The sequence below is a fragment of the Cololabis saira genome, chromosome 15 (assembly GCF_033807715.1).
Source record: "Cololabis saira isolate AMF1-May2022 chromosome 15, fColSai1.1, whole genome shotgun sequence".
Classification (NCBI taxonomy): domain Eukaryota; kingdom Metazoa; phylum Chordata; class Actinopteri; order Beloniformes; family Belonidae; genus Cololabis; species Cololabis saira.
Genome location: NC_084601.1, coordinates 38,295,266 through 38,308,242, shown reverse-complemented (window position 1 = coordinate 38,308,242; position 12,977 = coordinate 38,295,266). Strand labels below are relative to the sequence as shown.

General features: G+C 37.8%; 1 protein-coding gene across 1 annotated transcript in view; it reads right to left on the bottom strand.

Moving 5' to 3' along the window:
- LOC133460922 (glutamate receptor ionotropic, NMDA 2D-like) overlaps window positions 1-12,977 on the bottom strand; it is a 254,791-nt gene that overhangs the window by 207,053 nt on the left and 34,761 nt on the right. Inside the window, exon 4 of the mRNA XM_061741634.1 lies at window positions 9,662-9,688. Coding sequence (XP_061597618.1) covers window positions 9,662-9,688 — 27 coding nt within the window. The remainder of the gene's footprint in view (window positions 1-9,661; window positions 9,689-12,977) is intronic.

The window sequence follows — 12,977 nt, the reverse complement described above, 5'->3', positions numbered from 1 at the left end:
GTCCTTCAGGTAGCTCCAAAAACACTACTTGATTAAACAATAACAAACCATATAGGTGGGTTCAAATGTATTGATATAATGACATATTTTAGGATTTTACCTTTATACACCAACACAACTGATATGAAATAGAGCAATCAGCATGTAATCAAAGTGGATCAGATCTATTGTGTAGAAAAGAAACATCAGGAAAACTATGCCGGTCTCTTCTGAAGGTATGAAAACTGAGTTTGAAGGCATTAACTATTATAAATGCGTAAATGCAGTACCAGGAGATATAAGCAAAGTGGTCAATTAAAAAGCTTTCAAAGTATAAATCACAAATTGAAGTGTTTTACTACTGCTGATATAAAGCAGATAATGAATACCACGGTGATGATAAATAAAGCAGCTGATGGAGATGGGCTAAATCAAGCACAAAACACATCAATACAACACTGAATATAAAGTGTCTAAATTTGTTCTTGCGCCAAATAAATAAATAAATACTATCTGAATCTTTTTATATCTGTTTCCAGATACTAATTATAGACCTCTCTTTGGTCTACAGGAAGCTTTGACTCAGCAAGAGGCCATTTATGAAATGCACAGCTTTTTTTTTCTTTGTTTTAATTTTTTGGTAGCAATCAGGCAGGAAGTGATGGGAAAGACTCAAACTTAGTCCGGCTGCATGAGGCAGACATGGAGCACCAGCTCAGCCAGGTACTGTAAGCTCAGTACTGGAGTTGAGGCGGGATGAGAGGATGGCACCCCCCCTGTAAAACTGCCAACCCCCCTTTCCATCCCTTATGTCATTTCATCAATGAATGTGGTTTTACTGCTATTTCAATATTTAGAGTCATCACCAGAAAAATAACACCAGAAAAATAACTTATTTGACAATTTTCACCTGTTTCAAGTAAATTTTCACTTGAAATAAGTAGGAAAATCTGCCAGTGGGACAATATTTATCTTCTCATTACAAGAAAAAAAAAAATATTGTTCCACTGGCAGATTTTTCTACTTATTTCAAGTGAAAATCTACTTGAAACAGATGAAAATTGTTGTTTTTTCCAGTGATGAGTCTTGTTTTAAGTGTAATGAGATTTCTTTTTACTAAAATTAGACATTTTAACTACAAAATAGGACAAATATTCTTGATAAGATTTTGAGTTTTTGCAGTGATCCATGTTACTTATCCTGTGAAGGACAGAGTCATATTGATAAGTTCAGAAAAGTGTTTTTTATTGTTGTGTTTTGATGTATTTGATGTAAGCCCAGTGGATATTTAAAGCTTACAGAAGGCTGCATTTAACTGCTGCTATGTCATTCCTGCAGTATTTCTGCAGGTGTTTTGGTCACTGCTATTATTTGTAATATATTATATTATTTGTAATCAGCACAAATTATCTGTCCCCATATGATAAAATCCACCATCCCCCCTGATTTCTTTTTACAACTCGAGTACTGTGTAAGCTGTCTAGCAAGGATGTCCCGATCGCATTTTTCTGCTACCGACTCTGAATCTAAGCCATTTTATTTTAAGGATCTGCAGATAGAGTCCTGATTTCAGACTTCAGTCCACAAAAAAAGAAAGAAAGAAGAATAAAAAACGATTTCCAAATTGCAAACACTAGAATTTTCTGTAGCATTGCATTTTTGTGTCCAATTTGAAATATTTCTAAAGGGCAGACATTTCTGAAGGGCAGAGAACCTGCTTGCTGACAAGTTTGCTCTACTGTGTGTTTACTTCAGCGAGTGTTTCCAACTCGTCAGTAATGAAGATAACTGTGGCTTTAAATTTCTATATCATTTTAATTGACTTGGCCAAAGAGCGGGATGAAGTTTCGGGATAGATTTTTTTTTTTAAAGGAGTATCTATTCCTTTTTATAAAACTAAACACGGCCAGTATTCCCCTCAGATATCGTGGTGTACAGATATGGAACTCCAAATCTCACATTATCAAAAGCTCTGTTTTTCTAGAGTTTTTTTTTTAAATAAATGTATCATCTCATTTAATTCACATTTAAAAAATGTCACAAGCTTTCTTGTTGATTTTTTTTGCTGTTGTTTTTTTTGTGTGTGTGCGTTGATGATCTGTAATTATGTAGTCTAACCTTCTTTGATTTTTGTTTATAGTTTTCTTCTTGTTGTGTTTTCTTGTTTTTGTTTTTTTTTAATTACTGTTTACTTCCTAAATTGAGGGGAGGTTTCGCTGCATAAGCCTGTTGGCTTTTTGACCCCTCCTGTCACATTTGTTTTACTATTTTGATTTCAAGTGTTACTTTTATTGTGTGCAAACTAATAAAATAAAAAATAAAAAAATCACCAAATATGTTTAAACTACAAATCTTTTGTTGATTTTTTTTTTTTATGTCACTATTCCAATCCACCTTCTTTGTCCTCGCTATAGGCCAGAAAGTAGCTTGTGGGATCTGAAAACTTATCTTAATTCAAAATTATCTGGCGACCTGCAGTGATTTGTAATAATCACAAAAGGAAGTCTGTGTTTTTAATCCCATCCGAATGTGCCATGTCTGTGATTTGTAAAGTATATTTTTAGCTGATAGACATACAGAAAGAAATCAACCAAGCTTCACACTGAGACTTATGAAACATGATGTCCAGATCAGCAGAAAAATGAAAATGAGATAAAGAAACAAGTGGCTGCAGCACACAGAAATAACTTTCTGACAGCGTCAACGAAAGCCCCTGACCCGATTATGATTACTGTTAAATTTAGTGTTCCCGTAGTAACTTAAAACAGACTGATACGCTATTTTCTGATTGTGTCACTAGTCCAAAGGTCACGTGCCGTCACTGAAATCTAACTCTTGAGCATCTAATCAGATGCTATTCACTAGGTTTTCAAAACGTAATGTTTAATAAAAGGCAATTGTTTCATAAAATGCAAGGTCTCGACATCTTCAGGGATCAATTACTTTAAATCACGGTAAAACACAGACTTCACTTATCCAGCACAGATGCATAGAACTGAATACATATGTCGGGGTGTAATTTCAGAATTATCGCAGGTCCAGGGTCGTTTTAGTCCAGGGAGAAAAGGACAAAAGTCACTAAATTGGCAACACTGACGTCAGCTCACTCGCTAGAACTGCTACTCTGGCTGGAAGGTTATGCCTACTGCCCACGTGACATAAACTCTAACTGGTAACGGTTAAACGTATTGATAGACAATGAATAGGTAATATATATAATAATATATAATTATTATTATAATTAAATAATGTAATTTAGTGAAATAAACATTTTCAAATCCGATCAGTTTCACCCGATCCAGATCATTCAGAAATCATGTGATCGGCCCTGATTTCTTATCCTGTGATCGGAGCGGGACATCACTACTATCTGGAACACATAAATCCTTCTTGATTTGGCTATAAGTCAAATGTGATCTAGGGATGGGCGGTATGGACTAAAAAATGTATCACGATAATTTCTGGCATTTATCCCGATAACGATAAAAATGACGATTAAAAAAATACTAATTCAACTCCATCTTTGTAACTATAAATCTATCTCATCATCATTTATTTCTTTCTTTATTTATTTCAGGCTCATTTCTTTCTTTCTTTCTTTCTTTCTTTCTGGCTCATTTCTTTCTGGCTCGTTTCTTTCTTTCTTTCTTTCTTTCTTTCTTTCAGGCTCATTTCTTTCTTTCTTTCTTTCTGGCTCATTTCTTTCTCTCTTTCTTTCTTTCTTTCTGGCTCATTTCTTTCTTTCTTTCTTTCTTTCTTTCTTTCTTTCTTTCTGGCTCATTTCTTTCTTTCTTTATTTCTTCCTTCCTCGCTCATTTCTTTCTTTCTTCCTCGCTCATTTCTTTCTTTCTTTCTTTCTTTCTGGCTCATTTCTTTCTTTCTTTCTTTCTTCCTCGCTCATTTCTTTCTTTCTTTCTTTCTGGCTCATTTCTTTCTTTCTGGCTCATTTCTTTCTTCCTTCCTCGCTCATTTCTTTCTTCCTTCCTCGCTCATTTCTTTCTTCCTTCCTCGCTCATTTCTTTCTTCCTTCCTCGCTCATTTCTTTCTTTCTTTCTTTCTTTCTTGCTCATTTCTTTCTTTCTTTCTTTCTTGCTCATTTCTTTCTTTCTTGCTCATTTCTTTCTTTCTTGCTCATTTCTTTCTTTCTCTTTCTTTCTTTCTTTCTTTCTTTCTTTCTTTCTTTCTTTCTTTCTTTCTTTCTTTCTTTCTTTCTTTCTTTCTTTCTTTCTTTCTTTCTTTCTTTCTTTCTTTCTTTCTTTCTTTCTTTCTTTCTTTCTTTCTTTCTTTCTTTCTTTCTTTCTTTCTTTCTTTCTTTCTTTCTTTCTTTCTTTCTTTCTTCCTTGCTCATTTCTTTCTTTCTTTCTTTCTTTCTTCCTTGCTCATTTCTTTCTTTCTTTCTTTCTTTCTTTCTTTCTTTCTTTCTTTCTTTCTTTCTTTCTTTCTTTCTTTCTGGCTCATTTCTTTCTTTCTTCCTGGCTCATTTCTTTCTTTCTTTCTTTCATCTTCCTTCCTTCCTTTATCGTTTTTACCGCGAGATGCCAATTTCTTACCGTGGGGAATTTTTTTGACGGTATATCGTGAACGGTAAAATATCACCCATTCCTAATGTGATCCCATACTCACTATGTTAAAACAACAACATGTTCACTTATTTTTTTTTACCGGATGTAAGATTTGTCACGCTAAATAAAAAACTGATGACTGAGTCTCTGATTGTTCTGCTGAGGAAACATCAACAGGTAAGAAATGTAGTTGATCTTCAGTTTTTGAAACATTTTTAAGGCGTTTTACTTCCTAAACTCTTCCTAAACTGTGAAATCAAATGAGTTGATGGTGCAGGACATGAAGTAAGTAGGGATTGTTGGGGGGTGAGGGGTTCAAAAGCTCAGGCACACTTGAGAATGTATTTACAAATGTGTCCTCTGTTCCGTCGGTGTCCACAAAAGAAAAAGCAGGGTGTTCTCTTGTCACTTTTGATGTTGTAACGTGCCAGTGGATGGATTACTCAACAGCCCTACCGGGCACACGGCCAGAAGCCCTGAAGTCCCCGGGTCTTGATCCAGAGCGTTTTCTTACAAGCAAGTCAATAAAACAGCCAGGGTGTGTTTGTATACGTGTGTGTGTGACAAAACACTAAAAGCAAGGGCTGCAAAAAGGCCACATATTGGCCACAAAGGAAAAGAAGCAAAATGGATCAAAAAGAGATAAATATGTACAGAGAATGTAAAACAGGCAAAAAGATATAACAGAAGCAGAAATGGATGCAAGTCAGCCACATGGAAGATAACCAGTGATAGACCATGCATACAAACACACATACAAAAAAACGAAAACACAAAAAGAAACACATGATGAACAGACTTTAAAAGGAACCCTGGCTATTAAGACATGTAGGTCTTAAAAGATAAATGTTGGTATCAATTATAACAATGTGATATAAAAAAACCTTTTTGATGTCTTCGTTTTTATAAAATTTGAAAATATAAATTTAACTCGTAGGTCGCCATTGTTGTTTACATTCTGGGTAGTGACGTCAGACGGTGGCTCCTGCTAACCCCCGTCCACTGTTTTGACACCCAGAAACAGATGGAAACACAGCTAAACAGGTGACGGCGCACCAGAAACACAGATCAAAACACAGCTAAACATTAAGGTGACGGCGCACCTACAAAAAAGTAAAAAAAAAAAATAAAAAAAGTACAGCACCATAAAGCATGAACTATAAAAACACCATAAAACTCAGACAGACTAACCGACCACACGTTTCAACTAGCAGATAGCCGATGCTACAATAAAAACCCCAGCCAGATCTGGCGTCATTAAATTAAATAAAGATGTTCTTGCCTATTTGACGTGAAGTCTGCGCCTCCCGTTTCGTCAAAGTCCCGGGCCAGCTGTCTAGAGCCTGCAGCGCACCGTTCTCCACTCTCCGCTCTCGCCACCGCCGGGATGGAGACGCCGGTGAGCATAGCCCACCCCTGCCGCCCCCTAAAACCGGCTTTGGTGCTGGGTGACGGGTCCACCGTTTGATGACAGACCAGAGGCTGAGTGGACTGGCCCGGGACTTTGACGAAACCGGAGGCGCAGACTTCGCGTCAAATAGGCAAGAACATCTTTATTTAACTTAATGACGCCAGATCTGGCTGGGGTTTTTATTGTAGCATCGGCTATCTGCTAGTTGAAACGTGTGGTCTGTTAGTCTATCTGAGTTTTATGGTGTTTTTATAGTTCATGCTTTATGGTGCGGCATTTCTGTGTTTCTGGTGCGGCGTCACCTGTTTAGCTGTGTTTTCATCTGTTTCTGGGTGTCAAAACAGTGGACGGGGGTTAGCAGGAGCCACCGTCTGACGTCACTACCCAGAATGTAAACAACAATGGCGACCTACGAGTTAGATTATATTTTCAAATTTTATAAAAACGAAGACATCAAAAAGGTTTTTTATATCACATTGTTATAATTGATACCAACATTTATCTTTTAAGACCTACATGTCTTAATAGCCAGGGTTCCTTTTAACACAGAAAAGCGCTGTTGGATGGGATGGAGAAGGGTGCGGGAAAAAAAACCCAACAAAGGAACTCAGAGGAACGAAAAACGTGTAAATGAATAATCATCAGGTGCAAAATGATCCCAAATAAAATAGAAAATGTCCTGAAAGACGGACGAAATGATCCAAAGGAGATTAAAACTGAAGAGGTAAAATGAACAAATAAAAAGCAGGCAATGGAAAAGTGACATGAAGAACAACAGTGATTCAGCTTCTTCTCTGGTCATTCCGTCACTCTTTCACTGCTGGCTGAGCTCTCTGCGTGACAGATGGAGCTGCTTTGTACAAGTTCTCCTCAAACCATGATTGATTTTACAGGAAAAGGGATATAAATGAAAATCTAATTTAGCATGTTACGTTATGGCATGCTGAATAAGCTAACGAGGTAAGGATAATTTGGTTTTACATTTGACTTGGATGAGCAGTTTTCCGTTGTGCGCGTGTGTGTGCGTTTGTTTTTACAGGTCCTATGAAGACCTCAACCGCAGCAGCAGCCATGAAACATTGCAGCAACTTCTACTGCCCCACAGAGGCAGCAATCACTGTGCCAGATTAATTTAAAATATTTTACCGTACAACTTTAGAGGACACATGGTGTATCCCTCGTGCCCATCGGTATCCAATAATCCATGGTGAACATACACAACAGGCATTAAAAGCCTTCATATAAATGACACAGATGAACCACAGCATTAAAGTCAGCTGTGCGTGGAAAACTAAATGTGTTTCTTAATCATTGCTCTCACTACGACTGACCCGTGCATAACCTCAGTTTTTAACCAGCGAGAAACATCTTAATTAAAAACAGCACCTGCCGAGGGAGAACCTACTTTTACCCAGACCTCTTCATTATAAACCTTGTAAATAAGACCTTAAAAAAAGCACTCCTTACAAAAGCTCAAACTTAGATTAGCGGCTGAAGCTGCTGTATGTCTTATCTTGTGAGTGCAGCTACCTTGTTGCTATATATATATATATATATATATATATATATATATATATATATAGGGGATAGTTTAGTATTATTGTGTAAGCTTGAAAGGACAAGCCCCAAATATCCAAACTCCAGCCAGCCTAAAAGTCTTGAGAGTGGTAACAGTTAGATGTGTGAAGTGTTTTTCTCAACATTATGTCATATCCTGCTGGGTCACGCAAATATAACTGGAAAATGGATCTTTCATGTTCATTTTGTGAAGTCAGGATCTGTAGCTTTTCAAGATGTTATAGATCAGGGGTCGGCAACCCAAAATGTTGAAAGAGCCATATTGGACCAAAAACACAAAAAACAAATATGTCTGGAGCCGCAAAAAATGAAAAGTCTTGTATAAGCCTTAAGGCTGAATTAAGGTTCTGCGTCAAACCAACACAGAGCACACGCCGCAGCCGTGACGCCGTCGTGAACCCTTCGGACTTCTCCGTCTCTTCATTTGGTCGCGGTGCAGTACCCCCCGTGACCGCTAGTTAGCGATCTTTTTCTGAATGGTTTATCCGACTTTTTCCAGTCACAGTAAATCAAAAAGATTAGGACAACTATTGTGCAAAAAAACAAAACAAAAAAAAAATCACATATAAACGAAGAAAAGAGCCCTGAAAGTTCACGACTGCTTCAAACCGGAAACCGGAAATGCGTTGCTTCCAAGCGAACCAATCACAGCCCTCTCCATCTGCGTGTGGTCTGCGTCGCCTCGACGCATAATTACAATTTTCGGGAGGTGCACGTCAGTGACGGCGCAGGTGACGGCGTGTCGTCTGCGTCGACCCAAACCACACGCCGTAGGCACAGCGTCGTTTTTTTTTTTTTTTTTTAATATTTTTATCCCGGTTTTTTTTCCCATTTTTACCACCCCGTGCTCCTACCTACTGACAGTCCTGGGCATTGCCATCCTCTACCAACCCCGGGAGCTCAGGTCTCCTCCTTAACCTGAGGAGTGAGCAGGCCGCATCTTTTCACCAGACAGGGTGGGGCTTCTCCGGCCGAACGTAGCGCGTGGAAGGATCACGTTATTCCGGCCGGATCCTCCCCACCCCATCTGTTCCCCGGTTGGCCAGAGGGGGCATGTGTAGCCCAGGACTGTGTGCATGTTTTTGTGAGGGTAGCTCCCATTAGCTACCCAGGGGAACACGGGGAGAACATACAAACTCCACACAGAAAGATCCTTTCGCCAACCCCACCCATGGTGTGGGCACTGAAGTCATGGGGGAACTAACACGCACTTCAGCACCCACAGCGTCCCCCGGCGGGAATCGAACCCAGGACCTTCTTGCTGTGAGACCGCTGCACTACCAGCTGCGCCACCGTGCCCCCGGCACAGCGTCGTTTTGATGCAGAACCATATTTCAGCCTTTAGGATGAAGACAACACATGCTGCATGTTTCTATATTAGTTATAACTGGGGGAAGATTTTTTTTTTTTCATTATGCACTTCAAGAAAAAAGTCGAAATGTCGAGAAAAAAGTCGAAATGTCGAAAAAAAAGTCGAAATGTCGAGAAAAAGTCAAAATTTCGAGAAAAAAGTCGAAATGTCGAGAAAAAAAGTCAAAATGTCGAGATTAAAAAGGAAAAAAGAAAAAAAAGGAAAAAAAAGAAAAAAAAGGGAAAAAAAGAGAAAAAGAAGAAAAAAAGGGAAAAAAAGGTCAAACATTTTTGAAAAAGCTCCAGGAGCCACTAGGGCGGCTCTGGAGCCGCGGGTTGCCGACCCCTGCTATAGATCTATAAAGATCCAAAATCAAATCCAACCTATTCAACCCATAGTGCCCAGAGTTCTCTTAATTTCCTGTCATCTCATTTTAATATCTGGTACTTCTGCAATAGCTTTGGACCAAGTATAACTCCCAAGATCTGTAATTATCCCAGAATGACAATGAGCTGGAATCACAAGGAAATGTTCCCTCCTGAAATTCACCAATTGTGGCTCGTGTTTTCATGACTGGTTGAATTCTAGGAGGCGTTCTGATGTGACAGCTATTAGGTTATTAGAAAACTGGCCATGATGACGGCTAAATGTTCCTGTACGTCAGAGGTAAAGGATAGCTCCGTGTTGCTATGTCGGTTTATCTTTTTTGGTCTTTTTGTATTTAGTTTTAGATAGAGTTTTTACATAACATCTCTGTTTGGTAAATAGTTCCCTCATTACCTGCTGCTTTGTAATCTCGCCGTTTGTCTTCAGTCATTCACTTTATCAACTAAGTTGGAAAAAGTCAGCAGCCAAGAAATTAGAAAGCTAAAGATCGTGTCAAAAAAAACCATCTTGTGGCTACCAAGCTGTGTAAATCAAAGCTTTCCTGGCATGTCAGTGATACTGAGGGTTTTTTTGTATGTGTGAAACACATTTGACAATTTTTATTTCTTTGGTTTATTTCTTCCGTTTTTGCTCTCTAGCGTGAGACTTTGAAACAGTGACGGCTAAAATGCACACATGCTGGATTCCAACACAGCACGGACAGTTTGCACTATTTGCAGTTCATAATTACTAGTTTCTAGCATTCAGCACCAACAAACAAACAAATCCAAATCCCCTGGCTTTGTTGCTGGCCCGTAAAAACCAGCTGCACCCACTGAGCCACGGTTGGTCAGTTTTCCATCACAACCACAATCACATTTATTTGGTGACATCTTGGAAACAGAACCAAAATGTTTACCAAGTATTAGCTCCATCATGATGGAAAACACACCCGGTCCTTGCTGCAAAGTTGTCAACGTCCAGTCTCTACCTCTACGACATTACAGAGAGCCACTGTGGAGTTCTCAGCATGTTGAAAGCCAATTGTTCATAAAAATACTACATAACCTTATCTTGTTTCTTGAGCCACAGGTCACATCTAAGGAGAAATGTCACCATAATAACACAGATCGGTCAGAAAACATGAAAAATCACATTATCACCACTTTACCCACGTAAAATGTGGGTTATATGATCACACAAACACACTGTTTTTAAAGTCGCATGTGTTGAAATTCTGGGACATTGTCAGACTAAAAACTCTACAAATCATATTCAAAGCGAGAACTGATTCACTTCCAGGCAATTTACAGAAAATGTTTTGTGACAGGGAGGGGGGTTATAAATTAAGAGGAAAATGTAACTTCAAAAAACAATGTGTTCATTCTAAAAGGAAAAGCATGTGTATCTCAGTTGTTGGAGTGGATCTAGGTCAGGGGTCGGCAACCCGTGGCTCTAGAGCCGCATGCGGCTCTTTAGCGCCGCCCTAGTGGCTCCTGGAGCTTTTTCAAAAATGTTTGACCTTTTTTTTTTCTTTTTTTCTTCTTTTCTTTTTTTCTGTTTTTCTTTTTTTCCTTTTTTTCTCTTTTTTCTTCCTTTTTCCTTTCTAATGTTGACATTTCGACTTTTTTCTCGAAATTTTGACTTTTATCTCAACATTTCGACTTTTTTCTCAACATTTCGACTTTTTTCACGAAATTTTGACTTTTTTCTCGACATTTCAACTTTTTCCTCGACATTTCGACTTTTTTCTCAACATTTCGACTTTTTTCTTGAGATTGTACTTCAACATTAATCTTGACATTTCAACTTTTTTCTCGACATTTCATCTTTTTTCTCAACATTTCGTCTTTTTTCTCAACATTTCGACTTTTTTCTCGACATTTCAACTTTTTTCTCGAAGTGCATAATGAAAAAAAAACTTCCCCCAGTTATAACTAATATAGATACATGCAGGATGTGTTGCCTTCATTCTAAGGCTTATACGAGACTTTTCATTTTTTGCGGCTCCAGACATATTTGTTTTTTGTGTTTTTGGTCCAATATGGCTCTTTCAACATGTTGGGTTGCCGACCCCTGATCTAGGGAATGGGTTGGGTGATGGGTTGAAGCAATGTACAAATATAAATCAATTAAAAAAGCAGTACAAAAAGGAAATTCTGGGAAGTTATTTGATTGAGGAGGAGTTATGTTAAGGAAAGATTGTGTTTGTTAGCTGGTTAGGTGCAAAGGCTCAACCAATGGGAAAATCTGTAGCCTAATAGGTAAATTAGCAGCTATTTATTATTAATATTTATGTTTAATTTATAATAGAGGAAACAAAGGGGCAGGGTTAAATAAGTTTTACTTCTACCTGCTCCTTTTCGGACACTGTTTTTTTTTTCCTGTTTGCGATACGTTTTTGTTGTTTTTTTTTCTGTATGTTTTGAATTTGTTTTAAAATGTTATATTTTTCCTCTATATGTTCGAAATAAACAATTCAAACAAACAAACAAATGTGCAAAACCCATATGGCAGTGTGCATGAACACTGCTTATGCTTTTAAACTTTTAAAGTTTTTAATGCATTTAAAAATAAATAAATATGTAAAGCACTTTGAATTGTCTTGTACCAGAAATGTGCAATACAAATGAACTCGCCTTGCCTATACAGTAGGAGTGCAGTGGCTAGTACAATGTGTATCCCTGTGTATCATGGGATAGATTGCATTATTAGTCTCACGAGGAATAAATCATGAATTCTGTTCCGTGTGAAGCGAAACCCTTCATTGGAGAAGGAGATGGGCTTAATCAAATATTCATAGGAGCTTGCATGTGTTACTCATATCCATTTAAGTACACTGGCTGTGCTTTGTTACACAGCATCCGTGTTTCACAGTGAATTGAGGCGTTCTGCATGGACGTGCCAAGTGGGTTGCTCATTTGCGCACAAATATCACGAGTACAGAAATAAAATGCATTTGAAATGATGCTTGTCAAGCTGCGGAGGCAATGTATGCAATTATGGAAAAAGTCACGGTCACGTCGTAAAACTCAGTAGATCTTTAATGTGTCCCGATAGTGTGATTCCTTGCAAATTTTGCAATAAAAAAGGTCTTTGTACTGTGGTAATGGACTTTAATAAAATTGCCAAATAACTTGTTTCATAATACAATGAATATAAAAACCGTTTTTGCTGTGTTTATTGAACTGTTTTACAAGATTGTTCGAATGTCTTTTACTTTTCTGTGACTGTATGTCTCTTGCTGACAAATGTGGATAAAATAATAATTACAAAAAAATAATGAAATAAATAAAGAAAAAAGAGGACCCTTGGATTTGCTCATGTAATCAGACTGGCCTAAATGAAAACCCTTATGGTTAAATTAGGTTAATTATGTATTCTGAGTAAATTAGGTTAAATCAGCGGAGAATGCAGTACATCATTCATGGAATAGGTGGTGGAAAAAATGTGGTGAATGTTCATGTGAAAAAACAAACAAAAAACAACTGTTTATCTGGGATAAAGAAAACAATGTCTAGCTTCTCACTGATCCTCATGCATTTGTAAAATCATTAGATTGGTTGTTAAGCAGCTTCAAGGCTCAGTTCTCCAGCGCTCATTTAATCCTCGTCGATTTACCTCGGAAAAAAAGCTACCAAAACATTTGCAACAACATGAGATTGCAGCAATAGAAACGGATCAATACAATGAGCACTTCATATAGAATTGGTCAAATTATAGTACTTTT